Source organism: Rhododendron vialii, chromosome 1a (genome assembly GCF_030253575.1).
Source record: "Rhododendron vialii isolate Sample 1 chromosome 1a, ASM3025357v1".
In the NCBI taxonomy this organism is placed as follows: Eukaryota; Viridiplantae; Streptophyta; class Magnoliopsida; order Ericales; family Ericaceae; genus Rhododendron; species Rhododendron vialii.
In genome coordinates, this window is record NC_080557.1 from 4,827,645 (window position 1) to 4,855,095 (window position 27,451).

The window sequence follows — 27,451 nt, forward strand, 5'->3', positions numbered from 1 at the left end:
TGTCTGTGATTAGGCAGAGAAGTCGGGGGTATAGCTTGCATATGACTTCCAAAAGTGACACGAACTCCCAAAAGTGATAAAGTTTGTGCCGTTTGATTTGGGTAATAGTATTTTTAATCACATGACTTGATCAAATTTTTGATAGCATACATGCAAAAATACACTTGCAGGGGAGTAACGTTAATAAAAAAGGAAGTGGCAAAATCAGTTGCCTTTAGTTTTTAAAAATTAGCTTAGAATGTTTGTCACAAATTCTAGATATTTAAAATCCACAGCTTCTGAGAATCTGAGGAACGAAATTCTCAAAATTTCAAGGTTGGATTTGGATAGCTTTTAGAATTTTGCAACACAAACTTTTCAAAAAGGAAGGACATTCTCATGATCTCACAGTTGCGACAAACATATTTATCAACTTTTACTAAAATCCGGAATCTAAAATTTACAGCAAAATTTGAAGTTAAAGTCTATAATATGTATCCATAGCTATAGCAAACACGCCATTTCATCTTGTTGAAATCCTTCGCAAGTGGTGAGATCAGTGATAGGCTTGGCTCCTCCACAAACTTCCACTTCAGCTGCCGGACAACAAATTAGAGGCCGGCACCGTTAGGCTTCGGACGCACCAGTCACCTTCCCGGATTCATTGCCGAAAAACCATTAAACTGGTTTTCGCATTTTTCTCTCTCTCTTGTAACTCTACCAGAAACTCTGTTCTTTTTTGCATATCAATGGAGGATTTTGGTTTGTGATGAGTTTGGATGAAAGCGATGTTGAGAGTTGAAACCAAGATTAGAAGGAGCATTCTTTGGCTCACCTGAATCCTTTTGTCCATAGCCAAGCACAGCGCGGTCTTTTTGTTCGGGTTTGGTGTTTTGTTTTTGAGGTTCTTCTTAGCATTTTGCTTGTTTGGTTGTGGGCGGCTCTACCAGGGGCGTCGGTGATGGTTGCTTCTGATGCAGGGTTTTGGATTTCCAGTCTTGATTTTGCTGTAGTTTGTTTTGGTTTGATTGGCTGGTTTTCTTTGTTGGTGTAGGTGTTTCGGTTATATATAGGATCTTAGGCTTCGAGGAGCTCGTATAATTCGAAGAACTAAATGAATCATCAAATACGAATACAGAAATACATCCATTAAACATTGCTATTAACTGTCAAATTGCGTTCATGACACAAGTCACATAAATTCGTAGCATAATCACAAAATACGAATGCAACAATCATGCATATCCAACAAACACACCGATCGAAGGAAGTGTGTATTTTAGGGGTTCGGTTTCCTCTGTCCTGAAAACCTCTATGCCTCTATGCCGAAGGATTTTTCGGCCGTTGGAATGTATGATTATTTTTTTTATGTTCTAATACAACAGTCGGAAAACCCCTTCGGCACAAAAGCACATGAGTTTTCGGCACAGAAGATCCTGCCTTGTATTGTAGCACTCCCTAAGAAGAAATTAACTCACAGAAGCAAGAGCACGAATTAAAAGTTGGAATCAAACATTGGACTGGTGGTTCCCGCCATATCCATTTGCACCTGATCTCGGCCTACCTCCTCTGCCGGCCTTGAGGATCGATCCTTTCCCATGGCCTACATTCTGACTCTTCCGTGTAGAAAAAGTACTACGCACCGTGGAAACTGTCATCACCGCGATCCACAGCAAAGTAGCAGCTACAAATGTTTCGTCCGCACCCGTCCCATCATGGAACTTCGCTGGTGTAATAGCAGTGATAGAAAACGTGTAAGTAGATCCCGTAACTATGATTGTACTCCACGTGATCATAGCTCGAGTCCACCTATAAACCCTTTTTGGCTCTGGCATAGAAAAAATGAGTAGCACGATTGTACTCAGAGACACGAGGAATACAATTGTGTTTGCAATCATCAAGCGGTAGAACAAAGAACCGTCGGCATGAGCAAGTACGGATTTTCCGGTTATTTGTCCTTGTGAATCGTGGTCTTGCCATACACCGCCCGGCGGGTTCAGCCCAACTTGGAATGCCATTGTCGCAATCAGCGAAGCTACAACCATGAACGTATCCCTTCTCTGAGCCCGCCACGAAGGCTCGAACTGCTGATCAACCTCTGCATGTTCGCGCCTTTTGGCCCCGGCTTCAAGTAAGATGTCTTGAATCTCCGAATCTGTTGGATTTCCGACTGCTAGGAAATGAACATCCAGCGCGGTTCGCCCACTTTTATTTATTGCATTCACATCTATTTTGCTGTTGGTAAGCACATGTTTGATCATCTGAATTGATTATGCACAGACTCACCATTAGATAGAAAAAAAGGCCGGAATAGAATAATTTCTGTGTCTCATATATATGTAATTACTGAACCAATGCACTATAGGGTGTAGAGCGCTTGGAAGGGCTTCTTGACATAGCATCATCTTTATCCGAATAATTTTTATAACGTTCCCCGATTAGTTCATTGGTACAGAAAACAAAGCTGATCAGATTTGCCCATCAAATTTCACTAATCAAGTGTTCAAACAAAACAAGTTTTTTTTACAAAATATTTGATGATTAGTATTGTGATTCAGAGAATGAACTGTAAGACCAAATCTCTCTCGATGTGTTTATAAATGTCTGGTTAACCTCATTTTTTAGTACTAGTAAAGTGCTTGACACATTCTGTAAAGCGACCAATTCTGATCGTAATTATTGTATCCCATGTAAGGACCAAATTTCGTAGTCTTAATTGCATTGGTAATTCCGTACAACAAAACACATATTATATATCGAGTTGTGATTTTATTATTATTTTATTGTCTAGTGAGTTTGTATAGGATGAGAGTGGTGGCGACAGTAAGGAGAAAAGGAAGATGCAACTGGTTTCTTTGGAGACCAATTCGTAAGGGAGATTTTAGTTAGTTTTCGGAGGGCCTGTGGACTCAATACTGTTGATGACCTAGATCATTAGATGCAGTGTACGTGTGACTCGGCAGATGGTACTTAGAACGTTGTGAGGATTTACTTCGTTTGGATAGGTATATTTATAACTACACAATGATTATAGTGATTTGATTCATTCTTGTGATTTTTATCCATTTTGAGGTTTTTCCACGTATATCTCTGAATTGTGTGATTGATTGCTTGGCATAGTTTTTGTTGGTAGTATTATTTTGTGTTTTGCGTTCATACTTTGGGGTTTTTTACTGATTGTTAGGGAACCCTGTATTTTAATCCCAAAATGCCTTACCGAGGTGAACTACAACCTCGTAATGTGTTTGCTGTACTAAGGGGAACCCCAAGTCCTCTAGCCCGTACGTTCTGTACTGACACTTAGACAACACACGTACACGGTGATCTGAACCAGCTTATACACCGGATTGTATCGGCTTGTACGTATTGGGGACTGGGCATGTTCCGGTTTTGCATATGTAGATTCAAGTATTAAAGGCATACAAAACATATATTGTGAAAAATCCAATACAATACCGATGAAGATATATACCAGTACTGGTACATACCGTTCAAGCAGATGGTATGCTAGCAGCTGGTTCATGATTATTGACTTTAATTTTGTGAATAAACTTTTATACTTTGCTCAAACTAATTTTGAAAACCGAAAAAGACTACTATATATATGAAAGAAAGTAATGTAATCTTATATGAAAAATGATAATTGTTTCTCAAAAATAATAATTAATACGAGACCAATAGAGTATTGATATGCAACTGAAATGACAAGGTCAATGAATAACCTTCAGCAATATCCTAAAAAAAAAAAAGCAATCAGAAAGCCATAAATGTGGACATACCTTCAATTGTTTTTCAAAAACAGCTAGATGCAATATGGTGTTGCCATCACTATCAGCGTCATTGACAAAATCGGGGTCTGGAATCATGTCTACCATTAGTTTTAGACAATTAAACTGATTGTACATTACACATAAGTGCAAGATGGTGTCGCCTTGATCCACCTTAGCTCGAGCTGATCTGTGGGGACTCGTTCGAACCAACTCTTTTAAGACTTGGACCTGACCTTTGATCGCAGCAATGTGAAGAGGGTTATTACCATCTCGATCACGGGCTAGACACATCTTAGGGCTAACTTTCACTAAATCTTTCACAATCTCTATGTACCCCTTCGAGGATGCTACATGAAGGGCCGCCCCTAGTTCCGTATCTAAAACTTCAGCAAGATCTGATTTAATTTCCAGAAGCTTTAGAACAAATTCTCTTTGCCCTATTGATACAGCCACGTGAAGAGGATTTTTCCCTTTGAAACTTCCCACACAAACTTTATACAGGATGAAAGAATCTCTACTAATTATTTCGTGCAGTGATTCTATATCCCCTCTCAGTGCTGCATCACAGAGCAATTCCTCCATATTCTCTCTCTCTCTCTCTCTCTCTCTCTCTCTCAAACCAAAATATAAGGCAAGAAAGTCAAGAATGAGGGCTATGTGGAAAGTTCAATTTTCCGAGGCTGCTAAAGGGACTCAATAATGAGGGCTATGTGGAAAGTTCTCCAACCTGCTAAAGGGACTTGTAATCCCTCCCAAGTCTCCCTCATGCTCCTCTCTCTCAGTCTTACAATATTAATGACTTGCTACAGTGAAGATGAGTTTTTTTAAAAAAAATTCTTTTGGCAAACCATTGGTCAATTCTTTCAATGAGGCAATGGTGGTGATGAATTCCCAAATATGGGCGGTGTTTAGGACCACGCCCCGGTCAAGGAAGTCTTCGAGCAGCTAAAATGCACAAGTGAAGGTTTGTCAGCAGGGGAAGGAGAGTAGAGACTCCAAATCTTGGCACCGGCTACCATGCCCCAAAGCGGTATTGGGGCATCAAGCCCCCGTTTTTTTTTAAACACTTTTGGATCTCTTCTTTCGATCTCAACCCTTGGATTCATGTCCCTCTCTCCTAGTAACCCTTGGATCCATCCCCCTCCCTCCTAAAATTATTTTGAAAACACCTAAAAACGTTGAAGTACAGCCTTTAGTTGTGGTAAGTGTGCCTTATTTTGTGGTAAGTATCAGCGTAAAGTATGGTAAGTAGAGTCAGTGTTCATGATAAGTATAATGGTTGAAAAAACGCAAAACTACCTTACTTTTTAGGAGGTGGTTTTGATCCAAGGGTCCAGATTAACCTAAAAACTTAATCTAGTGGTCTATATTAAATGGGGGCATAATGCCCCAATACCACACTGGGGCATCATAGAAATTTTACCAAATCTTTGGCTTTATAACTTGAAGAGAGAATGGCACAACTTTTTAATTTTTTAATTTTCTTTATTCCTTCTAATTGCAGTTTTAACCAGCTCTGGCTCCAAAAACCAAGTTATGCTTCTTCAATCTTCATCCTTCCTCGTATCAAACTGCAGTTGTCAAAATCAGTTTTCGAAATCCCTTTGCGACGCCATTGGAGTTTCCCGTGTTGGCTGGTGTGGACAGACAACCACTTCCCTGTTCGCAGTCTTCTTCTGCCAGCCAAGGAATGAATGACATGTCTGGCGTGATGAAGGAATAAGGCTCCAAGCTTAGCCTATAATAAGTTGGAGCTTCTGCCTTTGGGTTTTGTATCTCTGAGTGAGAGAGATCTGTGAGGAGTGTGAGAGAACACTACTTGTAAAGCTCTTGTTCTTCTAGTTTCAAGAAATTGCTTGGTTTTCTTCGTGAATGTATCCGATTTTGAGGAATCAAGTATATTTTCTTGTGTTCGTGTCCATGTATGTGTTTTGGCTATGGTTTGTGATCTGGGCACAACATCCTGGACTCAAACCTGGGCGCATGAGCGAGGTATAACACTTTATAAGTGCTCGGCGTTCGACATTGCAATACGGTCCCATTGCTTAGGAAATTATTTTCTCAAAATCGATCCCCTTTCGGTTTTCAAATCAAAACATGTCATAAGAACAATAAATCAACTTTTCAAAGTTGAAGTTGATTAAAATTTATCTTTCACACGAACATGTCACAAGTACGGTTGAATGTGTTATCAAAGTCATATTTAAAAGGTTTTCACCAAAAAGATTTATTATGCTAACATAATTACTACTTTGGCTACTAAGAGCATCTCTAGCCTTGACCTATTTTAAGACTCAAATTTAAAAATGGGGCAAAAATCAAAAAAATCTTTCTTCAATCTTTGACCCAAACCCTTTCCCATTTTGGGTTTTATCCATTTTTTTGCCCAAATCTGAGACAACTTTTGCCTTGGCCTATTTCTCTAACGGCTAGTTAGTGAGAGAGAGAAAGAGGGAGATGTGTAAAATTTGGGTTTGATGGTTGGAGATATGTACGTCTACTCAAAATGGGTTTTTATCCAAAATTTGACTCAAATTTGAGAAAAAATATGAATGAATGCTGGAGATGCTCTAAAAACCCATTGATCAGAGGGATATTTTTAAGTTTAATTCTCAGTTTTTGCGATAATTAATCACTGCTTTTCGGATTTTATCTAGTTTTGTTTATGGTAATATACTTTCTCAGATTTGAGTAGTTTTTTTACTCATAAAAGTAATTAAGAGGTCCCAAATATTAAAAATTGCTTCGGGTCCCCAAAATGTGAGGACGGCCTTGTGTTGTAAGTAAAAGATATGAATAACCATGAAGGGGAAAACTTATTCACAAAGGAAGAACCAGAATAAGTTTTACGGAGCTCAATCTCGGCCGTTCAAAAATGCTTAATTTGGACGATCCGGATTAAAAATAATTTATTAACGGTAATAGATAGCTATTACCGGTCAAAGTTTAAAAACCAATCTCAACCATTAATTACTGAAACGAACGGGTGTGATTGCGTGGCTTTGTGAATAACCTATTCACAGAGCCTCCGTGAACAAGCCAATCGCAACCGTGAATCAAATTATGAACGCATTGTCAAATGGTCACATATTCTCTTAAACCTTCTCACTGGAAATAGACGGTGGACCTGTAAATACTAAATAGATATCCTAGAATCGAAGATGACACGAATTGCCGAGAGAGATTTGAAAATATTCAACAATCGGAGTAATAATTTTGGGAGCTGGCTCCTGTCCAGTTTTAATTTGTCCAGTCCCGGGTCTAATTTGGGCTTTTGTGGGCTCCATTGATCCAAGGCCCACAACAACGATCAGAGAATGGTTCATTTTTAGCTTGAGATTGATAAGTTATAAGTACATGATCGATGTTAGATTTGTCCTACATCGCTCATCTAAACCAATTGGTTTTAGGTTGGAATCCTCCATGAAAAAGTCTCTGTCATTTCCGTCGCCCAAGTCAATCGCTCAGCTCTTAGTCTCCTGATATATCACCTCTACGTGCATCCGGTCTATACGTGAGGGGAAGTGTTAGACTTGTCTCACATCGCTCGTCTAAGCCACTCAAGTTTGGTTAATAAAATCTAGAGGCTACTCCACCTATTGCCAATTGGTTTTAGGTTGGAACCCTCTTTGATTTCTTGGAGGGTTCTAACCTAAAACTAATTGGAGGGTTCTAACCTAAAACTAATTGGTTTAGATAAGCGATATGGGACAAGTCTAACACTCCCCCTCACGTGGAGCGCAAATGCACGTGGAGGTGCTATATCAGGAGCTGAGCGATTAACTCGGGACATGGTATCAGAGCTAGGTCTTAGGTGGCCTCACCTCTTGTGGGAAATTCTCTGTCATCTCCGTCGCCCGAGTCAATCGCTCAGCTCTTGGTCTGTTACCTCTACGTGTATTCGGGCTGCACGTGAGGGGGAGTATTAAATTTGTCTCACATTGCTCATCTAAGCTAATTAATTTTAGGTTGGAACCCTCCAAAAAATCTAATTTGGTGTTAGAGCTCTAAGATCTAGGCCCTGTGGAATTCACTTTCGGCAGGCGGCCTAAACTTCGTTGCCGTTCGTCGGGCACTCGTAATATTATGTAACCGGCTCGTTCACTCCGATTTCACCTCAAATCTCTATTGTCATGGCTTCTCTCGTTCATGGCTATTCTTTGGCTCTCCTGATTTCTTTTGGCATGGCTTGGCATGACTGCTCATGATTTCTTTTTGTTTGGATGTTATTGGTTTCTATTGACTTTTTTTCTTTTCAAACTCAAATTGATAGACCTACAACTCAAGTTGGTAGACCTACTTGAGTTAGAGGGGGATGTTAACATAATATTAAGATATATTATGTTACTATGTTTTGTAGATTTTATTATTCATGTTTCTTAGTTGGGTTGATTTCTTTATAATGCTTGTTTCGTATCTGGTTTAGATTTCTTAGTGACCAAGAACATTGTAACCTATGTAAAGACATGCTAGGGTTATGCTTGATACACAATCAATAATACATTTATTTCGCTTTTCTTCACGTGGTACCATAGCCAGGTCTTGGGTGGCCTCACCTCTCGTGGGAAAGTCTCTGTCATCTCCGTCGATTGAGTCAATTGCTTAGCTCCTGGTGTAACGACCCGGATTTTTGACCCAATTTTTTTTTAATACAAATTTATACTGTTAAATTTCTAATTCAATAATTAATTAGATTGAATAATTAAAATATATTATTATGTGTACAAATGATATTATTTGCACTATTGTATAAGATATATATTTAAACTTTAGATATACAGGGAATCAGTGATTCATATTCATCTCTTATCTTTCCTATCTAAACCCTAAGTAGAATTCTATTCAAACTAACTCTCCACTTCTCTATCTCTCATCATATACATAAAAGCGTCCAGATACATTCTCACCATGTACATACATACGTCCACATACATTAGAATTTAAACCCCCCACCCAAATGTGGCACTTGTCCCCTATCTTTTTATCATTATCAGTATCACTCTCCTTCCTCATTCCTCCACTTCTACACTTATCATATCACATTCTCACCACCTTATTCTCTCTCATTATACATACCCACATAAATCCGAAAATTGAACACCAGTATATTATTTTATTCCCAATTCTATTATTGAGTCTAGAATAGAGCGAGAGAGAGCGAGAGAGAGGGAGAGAGAGAGAGAGAGTTGTGACCGTAGGTGTGTGCACACTGTGAGTTTCGCGGGCACACCGCCGCTGCGAACCCTGTTGGAGTGCCGCCGGACGCTGCCTTGAGATTTCAAAACCACCACATCGATCTACGGACACCGTATAACACTTATCCGGACTTAGAATCGCGTTTGAGGTAGTTTCCGGAAACCCAAAACCTTTATCTGCATTTTAATGGAGTTACTTAGATTTAAAGTTTATTGAAGATGATGATCTGCTGTTAAATTGTTAATTTATTTTTAGTCCTGTTTATATTAAAATTCAGTTCGGTTGTGCTAGAATGATTAGTGTTATACCCTGTGAAAATTTATGATCGTTTAACAAGTGTTTGATTGTGAAATTATTATTGATGTTGCATTGTTGATTTGTATTTGAGTGGACGTTTACGTGTTTAATAAATTATTGGGGTAAATAAATGTTTATGAAATATTCACAAGAATATTTTATTAGTAAAAATTTATTTAGATTGTAAACAAGAAATATTTTAGATTATATATTAGTTAATCTTTAACTCTAATAAATATTGACTAGAATAGCCTCGCATAATTTTGTTCTTATGAAAATCTCATATTAATATGTAATATAGTTAGTAAATACTAAATTTAGAAATAAGTATTTTCCTATAAAAATAATTAGTTCGTAAAATCTATGAATAATATGAAAGTTAAAGAAAATGTTTAAATAGTAGAAATGTTTTATAAAATTTCTAAATGAGAGAAATAGACTTAATTTTAAGTGTACTAATTAATTGTTTGACTGAATATTATTTTGTTACTCGCATGATAAATTCTATGACATGATTAATTTTATCGCATGGTTATGTGTTGTTAGTACTTTTATTTGAAATGTTGAACCGTGCGATATTTTGTTGTGGCTGTAGATTGGACAAATAGGTTCCCTGGGTGGTTACGAGTAGTGACTCATATAGACGATATTAAGTAAATGGAAATTGATAAAGTGTTGGAAGTGTGATTGTGTGTATTGTGATTTGAGCCATGGTGATGGGAAGGGTAACCTATGGGGCCCTGTGTTGAAATGGGTTACCTGAGGGGCCCGATGTTGTGACGCTAACGTATGATACGTCATGGAAAGTTTCTCTTCGAGGAAGAGAATGGGTCCCATGAGACGGTTATAGTTAGTGAGACGTTAATGTATGATACGTCATTGGAAGTTTCTCTTGGAGAAAGAGAATGGGTCCCATGAGACGGTTATAGTTAGCGTGGGGTAGTGGATGTCCGACCCTAATGTACGATACGTCATGGGATGACTCAATCCTCCTGTTGTGGTCTTAAGTGAGAACATACTCGGTACATAACTTAGATGCGCTCACCTAGGATCCTGGTGCAGGTCAAGCAAGAGGAAGGGTGGTGCTTCGTTCGCTCCGATGATAATAATAATGCGGAATAATACCCCAAGCGTAGGGCTTAACGCGTCGGTTGAAGCATAATAAACCGGAAATCCGGGATCGTACCCAAGGGAAAAATTATATGGCTTGGTCGGATTTGTAGATGCAAGTAAGGGCTTTCGGCCTTTAGACGGCCAACTTTGTTTTACTTTGAAAGGTGGAAATAAAAGGGCTAAATTAAAGCGAATTAACTAGGGAAAAGATAGGCTAGGTCTAGGAATTATTAACACCCAAGACTCGAGCTAAACTACACTCTTCACCCAATTACACAATTTAAGATACTTGATTAAAGTTCTCAAGTCGGAAAATCGAATGATTTGAGAACCAAGCTAGCTCTAGAATTCATTTGACAAATACCTCGTGCGAAAGAGCTCTAAGCATCTTATGTGGTGGGTAGTCGACGCTCCCACCTACACAAGATCAAAGAGGTTAACACCTCGGTGATTTATCAAACAAACCCGAACCCCACATCAATTTTCAAATCAAAGTTTGAAGCTTTATTGGGTGTAAAATGCAATTTTCGCCCGGGCCATGAGATGCTAATCATCCCATGACCTAACCCTTGAAACTACTCACCCATATCTAGAGAGATAGGAGCAAGCAAAAATCTAGCTACCATAATGAAATAACAAGACTTGAATTAAACTAGAGACTAAGATAGATCGGGAGAAAATAAACAACTTTAATTAAGGCAACAATAACAAAAATTAACAACTAAGGGCAGAAAATTAAAATATAAGTGCTGGAAAAATGAAGAACAGCAAGAACAATTCAAAATGCAAATTGAATCTAATTCTAGATCTAAAATTAGGTAAGCAAATCTAAGTCTACTTGTTTGTACAAAATAATGACAAAGGCTTTTATACTCCGAAGGTCCGCGCCTGGAATATTCCCAAGATGCTCAGAAAATCCGCTCTTAAGCCCCTCGGCATCGATGGCAACGGCCTTAGAATGCTCTACTATGGGGTTCGGCATCGATGGAAGATGATTTGTCCCATCGCTGCCGAAGTGGTTAAGGGGTATTTGCCACTAAGGGGCTCGGCATCGATGGGATGTAAAAGTTTACATCGCTGTCGAGGCCAATAGTGGGTCATTGCCTTGGCCGCCTTCCTCTTGCTCGGGCGAATCTGCTTCTTGCTCGGGCAATGATGGGTTCTGCTCGGGCCATCGGGCTTCTGCTCGGGCAAATCTGCTTCGGCTCGGGCGATGACAGGTTCCGCCTTGGCAAGTCAACTTCTGCTCGGGCAAAACCTTGTCTAGTGCAACGAAAGCTCCCTTTTTGGCGATTTACCTACAAAATAGGACTAGACACTATACGAGCAAACAACGTTAATAATAACTAATAAGTAACTAAATTTAACTAAAACTAAATACTAGCGCACCCTGCATTACATTCTCGGGTGCTTATCACGCCCCCCAACTTAAGGTTTGCTAGTCCCTAGCGAACGAAATGCAGAAAATTAAAACATAAGCACTATGCAATCCTTCCGAGTTCACAACTTAGAACATGCTCAATTCTGTAACCTAGCAAGAGTTCAACAATCCGGCTTTTTATTTCATTTCTACAACTCACATTTTCAGCATGCAATTAAACAGGCTAAGTATCAAGCAAGTCCAAGAGCAAGTCAAAATGGTCTGTGTCCTCGAACAATGGGAGGATACGGGACACAGAACATGCGAATTCAGACTAAACCATATCCACCGAATCAGTGCTCAACAACAGGCATTAGCGAACAAGAATTACTATGCCTCAAACAACTAAAGCACTTTTATTCAACAGAATTGAAAACTAGCAGATGATATTTGGATAACGAAAGGAAAGCATGTCATTAACTAGTTATGCAACTATCAGACAGTCAATCAAAATGGAATTCAAGCGCACAAAAGATCAACTAAGGACTTTTTAAGCTTGTAATGACCTTGGTTACAAAGAACAGGTTAGCAAAAATGGGCGACGGTCTATTACTAGCTTGGTTAACTACCCGAGTGACCGCCGCCAACATATGAAATGAACCAAGTCAAGGCCGAACCGGCCAAACCAACTACTAACTAATAATGTGCAAAGTTATACTACGAAATGAAAATGAAACAAAACAAAACAAAAGGATAGGATAGTTGGCATGTCAACCAACCAAGACCCCGACCAAGTAAGGGGAATTTCTAAAGCCACCGACTCTCTATCAAATCATCACCATGACACCACCTCATCCTCCTGTTAGCAAGTCATCTACTCAGTCAGCCAACTCCTCACTCTCATATCCTGCAAAGTCATCACTCATTTCCCCCTCATCAACTGGCTCGGGGACATACTTCACCCCATGCTGCTGCTCTAAAATCGAAGTCTGCCAGGCTATCTCTCTCCTTTGTGCTTCCTGTTCCCTCATCATCTTTCTCCTTTCAGCCTTCTCCTTTCTTTGAGAGTTGATAATTGAAACCCCTTGACAAAATAGCTTCTTGAGCCAAGACCCTTGTTTCTCCTTTCTTGAGGGCATTGTGGTCAAATAATCCCCCTTTCTCGCTTGCTTACCCTTTGCAGTGTAAATCTGGGATGAGCTCTTCACCTCAAATGTGTCATCTATAGGCCCCGGAGAAAGTTCTTCCAATTGCTCATAGGCTGCCCCCCTAACTCCTTTGCTCTTGCACAAGCTAGTAATCATACATGGAAATGGCATATTGGCAGTAATCAAAGTATTGGCCCTAAAATCACGCAGCTGAGTAAATATGAACATGGCCCAGTCAACTATCAAATCATTAGCTGTAAAAGCAAACAAAATTTCTCCACTTTTCCTGGTTGGCCTACTCTCTGAACCTCGGGGATAAAGATTGTAATGTATCACTTTGTTCAGGAATCTAGAGCTGCCTTTGAAATTTCCGGGCACATGGGGCAATGAAGCCAAAGCGGGATCATAATACAACGTCTCATTTACTACTTGCAAATCAATCAATTCATCCTTTCTAGGGTAATTTACAGATTCAGGAGGAGGCCTTTGAATTTTCAAATATGCAGCAATATCATCAGGAGTAATCACAATATCTATTCCCCCTACTTTCGAAAAAATTCTAACAGCCGGGTCACTTTCCCAATCACCCTCAGGAATAATCATAAACTTATAAAACTCGATAACGGCATTCTTATTATAACCAAGTAACGGCTCAGTCCAGAAATTCAAACCTTTCCTCATGACGTACCGAAGCCCCATGTGATCATCGGACAATGCCGTAGCATCCACTTGCCTCTCATTTTTGAACTTTCTGCCCACAAAACTATCCTCCCACACTCTCCTCTTATCCGCTGCAATTTGACCCGGAGTCCGTCTCCTCCGCTTACTCCTTGATCCCGAAGCCTCCGCGGGCTGAATTTCTTCCTCACTCTCAGCCATAAAATCATCCTCCTCCTCAATTTCAGGTTGAGAAGAGGGAGCACGGTGCGCGGTTTGTTTGACTCTTGGCATTGTAGGTTGAAAAAGGTTAGGGTTTTATTTTTTAATTTTCGGATTTTTTTGGTGGGATTTTTCTAGGGTTTTGATTTTTGGTGAGAAAATGGAATATAAGGTAGATTTTGTGGTGGGGGGTGAAAATATGGGTGGAAACTAGGATGAAAAGAAAGATTTTTGTGGAAAATTAGGAAAAATTCGGATTTACAAAGGGAAAATTGGGTTTACCTTGTGTTTGGCTTGGAAACCTGAGATTGATGAAGAAAACTTGTGTTTTGTTGAATGAGATGGAGGATTTGGGGATTTTCTGTGGAAATATGGGGGATTTAGTGGGTGGTTGAAGGTTTGGGGCTAGGTTTTTTGGGATTTTTGGAGAAACAGAGAGAGATGGCAGTCGGTTCAGAAGTTTGGAAAAGGATTTGACTGAGTTTCTGTCGAGCAGGGCTCTGTTCTGTGGCTGGAAGTACCTCGGCATCGATGTAAAACCTGAGATCCCATCGATGGCGATGGCAATAAGGGGCTGATGAGCTATGCTGCTCGGCAGCGATGTAAGACGATTGATTCCATCGATGCCGAAGGCAATAAGGGCCCAGAAGACTAACACACTCGGCAGCGATGTAATGGGATTTAACCCATCGATGCCGATGCCAATAGGATTCTGTTTTTCTTCAATTTGAGCCCCTGAACTTCCAAAACTTTCCATAGCATCCCCCAAAACACCTTTTAAACAATGAACACTCAACCAAACAACCCTCCGAACAACCGGTCGCTTAGGCTAAGCAAAGAATGGGAGAAAAACAGGATGCAAAATAGGACAAGGTGACTCATATGTGGTATAATCATGCAAAGAATGCCTCGTATCCTTTCCTAAGTGCGCTTTGGATTCCAAAATGATTGAAAATCGACATTTAAACACAATTAGGCATGGACATGCGATTATTCACCTAACTACAAGCTTTTTATTGAGAAGATGGGGATATGGGCCAAAACTTGCTCACAAACTTGCTCAACACTTAAACCATTCAATTGTCAACTAAGCATGCAAGTTAAGAAGCACAAAATTCTTGGGATTGCTACGAATTCTTGCTAACTAACAACGATTGAGCATGCAACAAGTCTTGAACAAAACTAAAAACTCTGACAAAAGGAAGAATTTGCAAGTAAAAACCTTTTATTTATTTTTAAAATTTTCAATTTTCTATTGTTTTTTTGAATTTTTCAAATTTTCAAATGTTTTTGAATTTTCAAAATTTTTGCAAAAATTAAACAAAAATCAACCAAATAGCACATAAGCTAACCCCTCCCCCCAACTTAAAGCGATGCTATGCCCTCATAGCATTAAGAACAAGAGTGAAGAAAGGAAGAGTGCGCGAATGTACCGTCCAAGGGAAATGTCAACCCCTAAATACCTCGACCAAGTAGGAGGATTTTATGCCAATGTTTTGCTCCAGCCAGATTAGATGCTTCCAGGGTTCACTCCTTCGGTTCTACCAACTCGGAACCATAGCTAGTCACACAGGGCCATATCCAAAGCTTTATCGGACTAACAACCGTGGCTCGTAGCCACACCCATGCTTAGGGCTCCTGAACGCCTCACTCACTCCGGCTTTAGGCCCAAACTACCAAGGCTGGTGTGGTAGCAAATAAACCCTGCAGAAGACTTAATAGGACGGCTTTCCACAAAACAAATGACATTAGAACCACCGGCCCGTGTTATCCGGCTTCAAACCAAACCAAAATTAAAAGACAGAACATAAAGAAATTGCAAAGAACAAATTAGACATGCAAAACAAAATGAAATGCGATGCACCACCCGATCATCACGCGATCACACGAGTCATACTTTTCTTCCCATCTCTTACCGTTAGGGTAAGCAATGGGTGGCTATACTAGACCGTCGAAAATTTGTTATGCTAGCGCCTGTAATAAAATCTATCGCTTGACCTCGCCAAACAATGAAGTCCAGCGTCCCCTAAGATCAAAACAAAGCAAGATGCAATACAACCTAGCGTGCACTCTAGGCAATATCAAACCTCACTCACAGACCTAAGTTGCCTCCGATTAGGGGCAATCGCGGAGAGCATGGATCATTAACGATAAACTATTACCAAGAAGAACTAATAAAAGCCCTTTTTTCACTAACACATTGGTGAAATCTTTTGCATGTGAGGTATCTCCAAGATTTTATTAGATGCAAACACAGAACAAAAACAAACAAAACATAACAAACAAAGCATGCATACTAAACTAAAATAGAAAGAAAGCAAGAAAGAAAGAAAGAAAGAAATATGCACAGTATATACAAATTTAATATCAGAACTCGGAGCGTCAAAGTCACAGCTAGACTCCGCCAAACAATGAAGTCCAGCGTCCCCTAAGATCATAACCAGGCAAGCAAACAAGATAGAGCCAAGTGCGCAAGCACGGGAGTATCACGGCCAAACCTAAGGATCTATACCGCCCCCGGTGGGGCTAATCTGGGAAACGTGAGTGGTTTACTGTGAATTACTCCTATCAGAAAAGCTAATTAAAGCCCTATGTCACTGATATTAAATGATTTGCCCTTCGAACCGGAGCTGGGCACACGATCCTTCTTTTAGTAGCGGCGTGCGAAGCTACATATACCCAAGTCAATGGAGGGTACCCCCTACCCGGGGGCCGGGTCCGACAAACAGTTAAGTTCAGCGGTTACGCTTTCGCTCCCCGTGCAATTTTTAAGAAACAAACTAATCAACCGTGTAAACTGGATCGATTAACTCCTCATCCGGCTCGCCAAACTCTAAAGTACCAAGAAACAGTTTAAGCTTTTGGCCATTAACTTTGAAAGATTTACCATTTAACGGATTCATAACATCAACAGCACCATGAGGATAAACATGCTCAATAACATAAGGGCCCGCCCAACGAGAACGTAATTTACCGGGAAACAAATGAAGCTTAGAGTTGTATAGGAGTACCCTTTGTCCAACCTCAAACTTTTTCCGGTGAATTCGCTTGTCGTGGAAATCCTTGACTTTGGCTTTGTAAATGGCGGTGTTGTCATAAGCATCTCTCCGAATTTCTTCAAGCTCATTGAGTTGGAGCTTTCTGTGCGCTCCGGCGGCTGGTAGATGATAATTAAGTGTCTTGATTGCCCAATATGCTTTGTGCTCGAGCTCTACCGGAAGATGGCATGCTTTTCCAAAAACCAAACGATACGGCGAAGCCCCCAAAACAGTCTTGTATGCTGTGCGATAAGCCCAAAGTGCATCGGTCAAACGAAGACTCCAATCTTTCCGGTTCGGATTCACCGTCTTCTCCAAAATGTGTTTGATTTCCCTATTTGCCAACTCAGCTTGTCCATTCGTCTGAGGATGATAAGCAGTGGAGACCTTGTGATTGATTCCATACTTCTTCATTAATGCCCCAAAAGCACGATTGCAAAAGTGAGTTCCTTGATCGCTTATGATTGCTCTTGGCATCCCAAAACGTGAAAGAATGTTGTCCTTGAGGAACTCCACCACTACCTTGGCATCATTGGTCCGCGTTGCGATGGCTTCTACCCATTTTGAAACATAATCAACTGCTAATAAGATGTACAAATTGCCAAAAGAAACGGGGAAAGGTCCCATGAAGTCTATGCCCCAGCAGTCAAAGATCTCAACCACCATAATGTTGGTCAATGGCATTTCGTCCCTCCGAGACACACTCCCAAGCTTTTGACAACGTTCACAAGCTACACAAAAGTGATGAGCATCCCTATGCAAGGTTGGCCAATAAAATCCACATTGCAGCACTTTAGCAGAAGTCTTCTTAGAAGAGAAATGGCCCCCACAAGCTTCTGAATGACAAAACTCAAGAATTCTTCGCTGATCTGAATCTGGGACACAACGGCGCACTATTTGATCTTGGCAATACTTGAAAAGATAAGGGTCATCATAAGAGAACATTCGTACTTCATGAAGGAACCGACGACGTTCTTGAGGAGACCAATGTGGCGGTAAGAGTCCCGTAGCCAAATAATTCACTATATCCGCAAACCATGGGGCACTCGAAACAGCAAACAATTGTTCATCCGGAAACGTGTCCACAATAGGTAAGCTTGGAGTAGGGTCCTCGAACTGTAACCTTGATAAATGATCGGCTACCACATTCTCGACACCCTTTTTGTCCTTGATAGTTAAATTGAACTCTTGGAGAAGCAGGATCCATCGTATCAAACGAGCTTTGGCATCTTGCTTGGTAAGTAGGTACTTGAGAGCTGAGTGGTCCGTATACACAACAATAGGGGTGCCCCCAATAAGATAAGACCGGAATTTATCAAGAGCAAACACTACCGCAAGTAACTCTTTCTCCGTGGTAGTGTAATTCACTTGAGCATCATTCAAGGTCTTGCTTGCATAATGGATAACATACGGATGCTTGTCCTTCCTTTGCCCCAAAACAGCGCCTACAGCATAGTCACTTGCATCACACATAAGCTCAAACGGGAGGCTCCAATCCGGTGGTTGCACAATAGGCGGGGTGGTAAGACTAGCCTTCAACTTAACAAAAGCTTGCTCACACGCGGCGGTCCATTCAAACGGAACGTCTTTGACAAGAAGGTGGCACAGGGGTCGAGAGATAGCACTAAAGTCTTTGATGAATCGACGATAGAATCCGGCATGCCCGAGAAATGAACGGATATCCTTCACGCATTTTGGAGTCGGGAGATTGGAAATAAGATTGATCTTAGCCTTATCCACCGCGATACCATCCGACGATATAATATGCCCCAAGACAATCCCTTGAGTGACCATGAAGTGACACTTTTCCCAATTCAGAACCAAATTCTTCTCTTCACATCTTGTTAGAACTTTCTCTAAATTAGCCAAGCATGAATCAAATGAATCGCCAAAAACAGAGAAATCATCCATAAAAACCTCTACTATCTTCTCAACCATATCACTAAAAATCCCCATCATGCATCGTGAAAAAGTCCCCGGAGCATTGCACAAACCAAAAGGCATACGACGATAAGCGAACGTTCCAAAGGGGCAAGTGAAAGTTGTTTTCTCTTGATCCTCTAAAGCAACTCCAATTTGATTGTAACCGGAATAACCATCTAAGAAACAATAGAATGCATGGCCGGCTATCCTCTCCAAGATCTGATCAATGAATGGTAAGGGAAAGTGATCCTTTCTGGTACTTGCGTTGAGCTTACGATAATCAATACAAACTCTCCATCCAGTCTGAACACGAGTAGGTACGAGCTCATTCTCCTCATTTCGCACAACTGTAACTCCGGATTTCTTTGGTACAACTTGAATTGGGCTCACCCATTTACTATCGGCGATAGGATAAATGATTCCAACATCCAAGAGCTTTAAAACTTCAGCACGAACTACATCCTTCATAATAGGGTTCAAACGACGTTGAGGTTGACGAGACGGCTTGACATTATCCTCCAAAGCAATATGATGCGAGCAAAGAGTAGCATCAATCCCTTTGATATCAGCAATTGTCCATCCTATAGCCTTCATGTGCCGCCTTAGAGAATTGATCAATTTCACCTCTTGGAGATTCCCAAGAGAGGAGGAAATAACCACAGGGTAAGTCTCGTTGTCTCCAAGAAAAACGTACTTCAAAGTATCAGGAAGGGGCTTCAACTCCAATTTTGGTGGCTCAACACTAGATGGGAGAACCTTCTTCTCAATTGGTGGAAGCTCCTCAAACACTTCAAACTTTGGAGTCCAAGAATTTATAGCGCAAGCTGCATCTTCCTTACCAAGCAATGAACTCAAATAACTCACTTCAGAAGACTCAAGAAATTCATCCTTTTCAATCGTAAGAGTAACTTCCAAGGGATCACTGAAAAGCAATTCATCCACGTGTTCTTCTACAAGAGTATCGATAAGGCTCACTTCATTCACGTACTCGTCATCTCCCATTTGGCTACCCACATTAAAAACATTGACCTCCATCTTCATGTTACCGAAGGTCATATTGAGGAGTCCATTTCGACAATTAATAACTGCATCTGCCGTGGCTAAGAAGGGTCTTCCAAGAATCACCGGAGTAGAAGCAGCAGAAGAGTCGATCGGATTGGTATCGAGAATCACAAAATCCACCGGATAAACAAATTGGCCAACTTGCACTAGAACATCCTCTACTACTCCCCTCGGTGTACGAACGCTTCGATCGGCCAATTGGAGAGTGACTCGAGTAGGCTTCATCTCCCCCAACCCAAGTTCTTGATAAACAGAAAACGGAAGCAGGTTGACACTTGCACCAAGATCAAGTAAAGCTTGTTCGATACGCTTCTCTCCAATGGTTACAGCGATAGTAGGGCTCCCCGGATCCTTGTACTTCGGCGCGATATTCGTTTGAATGATAGAACTCACTTGCTCAGTAAGGAATATCTTCTTTTGAACATTAAGCTTGCGCTTCCGAGTACACAAATCTTTAAGAAACTTGGCATATGACGGAATCTGCTTAATTGCATCCATAAGAGGAATGTTAATCTTCACTTGATTGAACAACTCATGCAACTCCTCATTCAAATTTGGTTTCGCCAAAGCCCTCAAACGACTAGGAAACGGTGCCGGTGTTGAAATAACTCGAGGGTCCGGTACACTTTGTTCCTTCGCTTTGCCTTTATCCTTTCCTTCTTCTTCAACAAGAGTCTCCTTACTTGCTTCCTTGGGAGATTCCCCAATGATTGGAATTGAACGTTCGATAGGAGGAGGCAAGGAAGACGGTTCCGGAGGCATCACCACTTGGTTATCAACTATCTTCCCACTCCGAAGAGAAATAATAGCCTTTGCTTGCTCGGGGAAAGTCACCGAAGAGCTAGCAAAGTGAAGACCTTGAGAAGTAGGATTGGAATTCGGTTGCGGATTAGGTTGAGGTTGAGTAGGAAACTTCCCTTTCTCCTGTTGTAACAAACCCACCGTAGTTGTCAACTTGCCCAACTGGTTTCTGATGTCATTCATCATTTGAGTTTGTTGCTCATTGATAGCTGTTTGGCCTTGCAAGAGAGCACTAAATTGATCTTCCCAAGAACGCTTTGGTGGTTGTTGATGGAACTGAGCAGGTTGTTGTTGAAATTGGTTCGCATGTGGGAACGGAGTAGAAGGAGCAAAACCAGGTGGACCTTGAGCTTGAGGGAAACGGAAAGCATTCTGAGGTTGCTTCCAAGGCAATTGAGGAGCGGGCGGTGGAGCTTGAGAAGAACCCCCCTCATTAGATTGATTCCAACGGAAAGCTGGATGTTGCCTTGTCCCCGGATTATAAGATTGAGAATAAGGGTCAAAGCGTTGGACAGCTTGTACTTCTTCTGGAGCAATTCCATTAATTACATTTTTCAAAGCAGGAATATTGGGGCACGCTTCTGTAGAATGGCCCACAATCTCACAAATAACACACACTTCTTCCACTTGGCGTACTGCTTTCACTTCTTGAGATTGAGCACTCTTTAATTCCAACTTGTCAAGTTTCCGAGCAATCTCCTCCAAACGAGTTTCAAAAGCTGTATGCTCTGCAATAGAGAACTTCCCTGAACCTGTAGGACCTTGATTGAACATTGCTCTATCTCCCGGATCTGCAAACTGCCAAGACTGAGTCTTCTCAGCTAGTGACTCATAGTAATCCCATGCATCCTCCGGTGTCTTCCCCATAAAATCACCGCCACCCATAGTATCCAGAAGCTGTTTACTCTCTTGAGAACACCCGGTGTAGAAATAGTTAACTCTGAGATACAACGGAAGGTTGTGATGAGGAACCGACATAAGCAAATCTTTGTAGCGCTCCCAATACTTGTGGTAAGTCTCCCCATCCCTTTGCTTGAAACATTGAATCTGATCGATAAGTAACTTTGTCCTGCTTGCTGGAAAGAACTTGGTAGTGAAAGCATCCTGAACTTCTCCCCAGTTACGCAAAGATTGTGCCTTCAAAGAATTAAACCATTGTTTCGCCTTGTCTTTGAGAGTGAATGGAAACAACTTCAAACGAGCTTGGTCAAGTTGCCCCGGAACTGTAACAAAAGAGTGCAGAATATTCTCGAACTCCCGGATATGCAAATACGGATCCTCCAATTCTCTCCCCCGAAACTCTGGAATAATACGAAGATACTCAGCCTTGAATTCAAATGTATTCCCAGCGGTCGGAATCGGAATAACGATAGGAGATACTTGAGGAGCCCGTTCTGGATTCAGATAATCACGCAAAGTACGAACTGGAACTTCTTCGGCCATTGGGCCTTTGCAATTGCGATTTAATTTGTGAGGCGGAGAGTGGGCAGGATACGCCCTGGCAATGCTACGGATTTTTGGCGGAGACGAAGAACGATGAAGCCGATTTGAAATTGGGCTCCGGTAAACACGCATACACAAGCAAATATACTAACTAACTAACAACATAGGGGCCATCCCGCCACCTCAACTCAACAAACAGAATATGCGAGGGGTTATGCCACCACCTCGGCTAAGCAATGCAATCAAATTAAAGCTAACTAACTAGATTAATTACGCTAAACTAACTAAGAAACAAATTCAATATTTAGCCTGGCTTCGTTACACCTCAAGTTTAGATGAACTAGGTTAGAGGTATCCACCAAACTAAATACGAACTACTAACACATAAACTACTAAACTACTACTACTAAACGAAAGCGGGATACTTACAGTGGTTTGTCGAACCTCCAAGAAAGCCATAATAAGAAATCCCCGGCAACGGCGCCAAAAATGCTTCGTTCGCTCCGATGATAATAATAATGCGGAATAATACCCCAAGCGTAGGGCTTAACGCGTCGGTTGAAGCATAATAAACCGGAAATCCGGGATCGTACCCAAGGGAAAAATTATATGGCTTGGTCGGATTTGTAGATGCAAGTAAGGGCTTTCGGCCTTTAGACGGCCAACTTTGTTTTACTTTGAAAGGTGGAAATAAAAGGGCTAAATTAAAGCGAATTAACTAGGGAAAAGATAGGCTAGGTCTAGGAATTATTAACACCCAAGACTCGAGCTAAACTACACTCTTCACCCAATTACACAATTTAAGATACTTGATTAAAGTTCTCAAGTCGGAAAATCGAATGATTTGAGAACCAAGCTAGCTCTAGAATTCATTTGACAAATACCTCGTGCGAAAGAGCTCTAAGCATCTTATGTGGTGGGTAGTCGACGCTCCCACCTACACAAGATCAAAGAGGTTAACACCTCGGTGATTTATCAAACAAACCCGAACCCCACATCAATTTTCAAATCAAAGTTTGAAGCTTTATTGGGTGTAAAATGCAATTTTCGCCCGGGCCATGAGATGCTAATCATCCCATGACCTAACCCTTGAAACTACTCACCCATATCTAGAGAGATAGGAGCAAGCAAAAATCTAGCTACCATAATGAAATAACAAGACTTGAATTAAACTAGAGACTAAGATAGATCGGGAGAAAATAAACAACTTTAATTAAGGCAACAATAACAAAAATTAACAACTAAGGGCAGAAAATTAAAATATAAGTGCTGGAAAAATGAAGAACAGCAAGAACAATTCAAAATGCAAATTGAATCTAATTCTAGATCTAAAATTAGGTAAGCAAATCTAAGTCTACTTGTTTGTACAAAATAATGACAAAGGCTTTTATACTCCGAAGGTCCGCGCCTGGAATATTCCCAAGATGCTCAGAAAATCCGCTCTTAAGCCCCTCGGCATCGATGGCAACGGCCTTAGAATGCTCTACTATGGGGTTCGGCATCGATGGAAGATGATTTGTCCCATCGCTGCCGAAGTGGTTAAGGGGTATTTGCCACTAAGGGGCTCGGCATCGATGGGATGTAAAAGTTTACATCGCTGTCGAGGCCAATAGTGGGTCATTGCCTTGGCCGCCTTCCTCTTGCTCGGGCAAATCTGCTTCTTGCTCGGGCAATGATGGGTTCTGCTCGGGCCATCGGGCTTCTGCTCGGGCAAATCTGCTTCGGCTCGGGCGATGACAGGTTCCGCCTTGGCAAGTCAACTTCTGCTCGGGCAAAACCTTGTCTAGTGCAACGAAAGCTCCCTTTTTGGCGATTTACCTACAAAATAGGACTAGACACTATACGAGCAAACAACGTTAATAATAACTAATAAGTAACTAAATTTAACTAAAACTAAATACTAGCGCACCCTGCATTACATTCTCGGGTGCTTATCAGGTGGACCCATGAGACGATTGTAGTTAGTGGATGTGGGAGGAAAGGATCTCGCGGAGAGAATTCTTAGATTACATGTAAGATGATGGATAGTAAAGAAAAAGACGATGTGTTATTATTTTGTACCTTCAGTGTATTATGAATTATTATATTGTTGATCTGTATATTGTGGTATTGGGTTTTAGGATTTCTACTTAGTGAATTATCACTCAGGATACGTTTGTATCCTGGCAAATCGTTTGCTTCGGCGTTCAATTTGCCAGAGTGTGCAGGATTTCACAGTGGAGAAGTTGATACAGATGGGACTCCTGGAACGGAGCCTGGGCCAATGTTGCTTGGAATTCGTGTCAAAATTAGAGTCGCTCTGGAGTTGCTTTTATTAAGTAAATGTACATAGATTTTTGTATTATTTTGAAATTGTAATTTTTGTATAAGGATAAATAAGGGCCTAATAGTTTGTAAAATTCAGTGTATTTTAGGGTTAATGTTTTCGAAATCCCTTGAGAAATCGGGGCGTTACACCTGGTCTCCTGGTCTGTCACCTCCACATACATCTGGGCTACACATGAGGGAGAGTGTATGTTAGACTTGTCATATATCGCTCATCTAAGATACTCAAGCTTGGTTAATAAAATCTAGAGGATACTCTATCTATTACCAATTGATTTCAGGTTGGAACCCTTCTAGAAATCTAACAATCGAAATAGATTTGTAAAAGAAAAATAGGATGGACATGTATGTGAAAATTGGACAAACAAACAATTCGTATTGGATTCACGACATGAGTCTTTAACATAAATTCGTAGCATAATCACACAACACGAAAGTAACAATCTGCTTATGCAACAAACACGCAAAAAGAGGTATGTACTGTAGCACGTCCTGAGAAAGAAACTAACTCACAGCTGCGTGAGCATGAACCATGAAGTAAAAGATCATAAAGCATTGGACTGGTTCCCCCCAACTGCATTTCGAAGTGATATCGATCGGCCTTCATTCAACTCCTTTGCTCACTTATAATATAATGCGAACCCAAAGAGAAGTGACGTCACACCGGTCCACAGGTAAGTAAGAAGTCTAAGGGAATGGTTATTTGATAGATCTCCGCCGGTGCAACAGAAGCGACAGAAAATACGTATATATTAGCCGTCGTAACGATTATAAACCAGGAGATCCAACATCGAGCCATGATGAAAATCTTACTTCGCTCTGGCAAAGCGAAAATGAGCAGTTCGATTGTACTTAGAGACACCAGTAATCCAATCGTGTTTACATACAAAAACATCCGGTACTAATATGGGTTGAATAAGCAATTATAGCTGTCCCGGCAACTTGTACTGAATTGTCTGGCCAAACACCGTCCGGCGGGTTTGCCCCAACTTGAAATGCCATTGTCGCGATCAGTGAAGCTACAACCATAAGTGTATTCCTTCTGTTAGCCTGCCACGAAGGCTCAAGATGCTTAACCTCGGCAACTGAAACCTGTTCGCTCCTTTTGGCCCCAGCATTGAGTAAGATGTTTTGAATCTCCAAATCTGGTGAATTTCCTGCTAGGGAATGAATATCCAGCGCCGTTCGCCCACTTTTATTTACCGCGTTCACTTCTATTTTGCTGTTGCTAAGCACATGCTTGATCATCTGATTTAATAGTAAATACATAGACTCACAATCAGATAAAAAGGAAAAGAATACTCATCATTCTCATACGTAGTCCGTCTCTTAAACCTAACGATGATAATGCAAAAACTGTTTTTTAATTAATGACAAATTTTTAATACATAAGAGTCTTGTATCTTGCACCTGGTATAAGTTTTTTATACAATAAAGTTTTGGCAATAGCATATACAGTTTTGACATTTTCACCACCACGTCACTTTTCGAATTAGAAAGTACGTACTGATGCAGTGTGTCGTGCTAATTTTGTACGGTAACCTGTAGTGCACCAACACATGCACTATAGCGTTTGTACATCCTTTCGAAAGGGCTTTTCGACATTGTATCATCTCTATTCGAATCAATTTTCAACACCGTACCGGCATTAATTGGGCATTTTCTTTTTTCTTTTTAATAGTAATAAAAAAGAACCTTTTATTAATCTTTAGAATAGATTACAGATCGACTAAAGGAAAACATGGCTAAAAGCATCACAACGACAGATTGCATCCCAACAAATTAAAGTAATTAGGCACCCAACCTCCTGAAAATAATAGGCTGCGCGTAGAACCCAAAAGGTTGATGAGAATCAATCGAAAAAGAAGAACCCATGAGCTCAACTGCACCCAAAATTTTATCCATGCAAAACCCCGATCACACTCCAATTACACACCCTTAACATTGCTAAGGCACATATATCTTAAGCATTTATCGCTATATAAACGTAAAACAATACCGAGATACTTACCGGTATTAGTACAAAACGTTCAAGTGGAGGAAACGGTATATATGCTGGCCCGTACAACATTATGAACTTTGATTTCGTGAATAAATTTTTATACTTTTTCCCCACTTATTTTAAAGGCCGAAAAGACTATATATGCAGGAAAGTACTTTAGTTTTTATTTGAAATTTGTATTTCTTTTTGAAAATAAATAAGTAATACGAGATGAATGGAGTATTTATGTGCATGTGAAAGGATAAGGTCAATAAATAACGGTCAGTGAGATGCCAAAAAAAATATAGCAATTAGAAAGCCGTGATGAGTGGACATACCTCAAATCGTTTTTCAAAAACAGCTAGATGCAATATGGTGTTGCCATCGATATCAGCATCATTGACAAAATCTGGATCTGGAATCACGTCTAGTAGTAGTTCTAGACAATCAAGTTGATAATACTTTGCACATAAGTGCAAGATGGTGTCGCCTTGATCAACCTTAACTTGAGCTCTATGTGGTCTGGTTTGAACCAGTTCTTTTAAGACTTGGACCTGACCTTTGATGGCAGCAATGTGAAGGGGGTTATTACCATCCCGATCACGAGCTAGGCACATCTCAGGGCTAATATCCACCAAAGCTTTCACAATCTCTACGTTTCCCTTAGCAGATGCTACGTGAAGGGCCGCCCCTTGTTCCGTATCTAAAACTTCAGCAAGATCTGGTTTAATTTCCGAAACTTCTAGAACAAATTTTGTTCTCCCTATTGATATAGCCACATGAAGTGGGTTTTCCCTTTGAAACTTCCCACCAAAACTTTATCCAAAATGTAAACATCTCTTGCAGTTATGTCATGCAGTAATGCTAGATCCCCTCTCAGTGCCGCATCAATGAGCAATTCCTCCATTAACTCTCTCTCTCTCTCTCTCTCTCTCTCTCTCTCTCTCTCTCTCTCAAGTCATATATAAGAGATTGAGTATATGTTTTTCAAATCATTTTCACAGGCACATTACGTATATATAGATACCATCTACGGCTGAATGCTTTAATTGAAGCTATGATATGGTGAAGGCATCTTACAAATTGTATTTAATATGTGTCCTGCTGAATTATCGAGGATTTAATTAATGTCAACT

General features: G+C 40.6%; 4 protein-coding genes across 4 annotated transcripts; all 4 read right to left on the reverse strand.

Annotated features, from left to right (window-relative positions):
• Positions 1–1,127: 1,127 nt before the first annotated feature.
• LOC131298889 (ankyrin repeat-containing protein BDA1-like) lies at positions 1,128–4,465 on the reverse strand. Its single transcript, XM_058324394.1, has 2 exons — positions 3,759–4,465; positions 1,128–2,240 (listed from the first exon to the last, which is right to left on the reverse strand). Exons 1-2 carry the CDS (start codon positions 4,329–4,331, stop codon positions 1,488–1,490), a joined length of 1,326 nt encoding a protein of 441 aa, XP_058180377.1. The 5' UTR covers positions 4,332–4,465; the 3' UTR covers positions 1,128–1,487.
• A 7,037-nt stretch (positions 4,466–11,502) lies between these two features.
• On the reverse strand, positions 11,503–13,909 carry LOC131298899 (uncharacterized). Its single transcript, XM_058324407.1, has 2 exons — positions 13,535–13,909; positions 11,503–11,653 (listed from the first exon to the last, which is right to left on the reverse strand). Exons 1-2 carry the CDS (start codon positions 13,812–13,814, stop codon positions 11,619–11,621), a joined length of 315 nt encoding a protein of 104 aa, XP_058180390.1. The 5' UTR covers positions 13,815–13,909; the 3' UTR covers positions 11,503–11,618.
• Positions 13,910–13,983: 74 nt separating this feature from the next.
• On the reverse strand, positions 13,984–21,340 carry LOC131326711 (uncharacterized). The gene is made up of 5 exons (XM_058359572.1): positions 21,274–21,340; positions 20,708–21,021; positions 19,015–20,575; positions 16,532–18,561; positions 13,984–14,571 (listed from the first exon to the last, which is right to left on the reverse strand). Exons 1-5 carry the CDS (start codon positions 21,338–21,340, stop codon positions 13,984–13,986), a joined length of 4,560 nt encoding a protein of 1,519 aa, XP_058215555.1.
• A 3,873-nt stretch (positions 21,341–25,213) lies between these two features.
• LOC131326719 (ankyrin repeat-containing protein BDA1-like) lies at positions 25,214–27,217 on the reverse strand. Its single transcript, XM_058359581.1, has 2 exons — positions 26,654–27,217; positions 25,214–25,582 (listed from the first exon to the last, which is right to left on the reverse strand). Exons 1-2 carry the CDS (start codon positions 26,930–26,932, stop codon positions 25,214–25,216), a joined length of 648 nt encoding a protein of 215 aa, XP_058215564.1. The 5' UTR covers positions 26,933–27,217.
• Between the last annotated feature and the right edge of the window lie 234 nt (positions 27,218–27,451).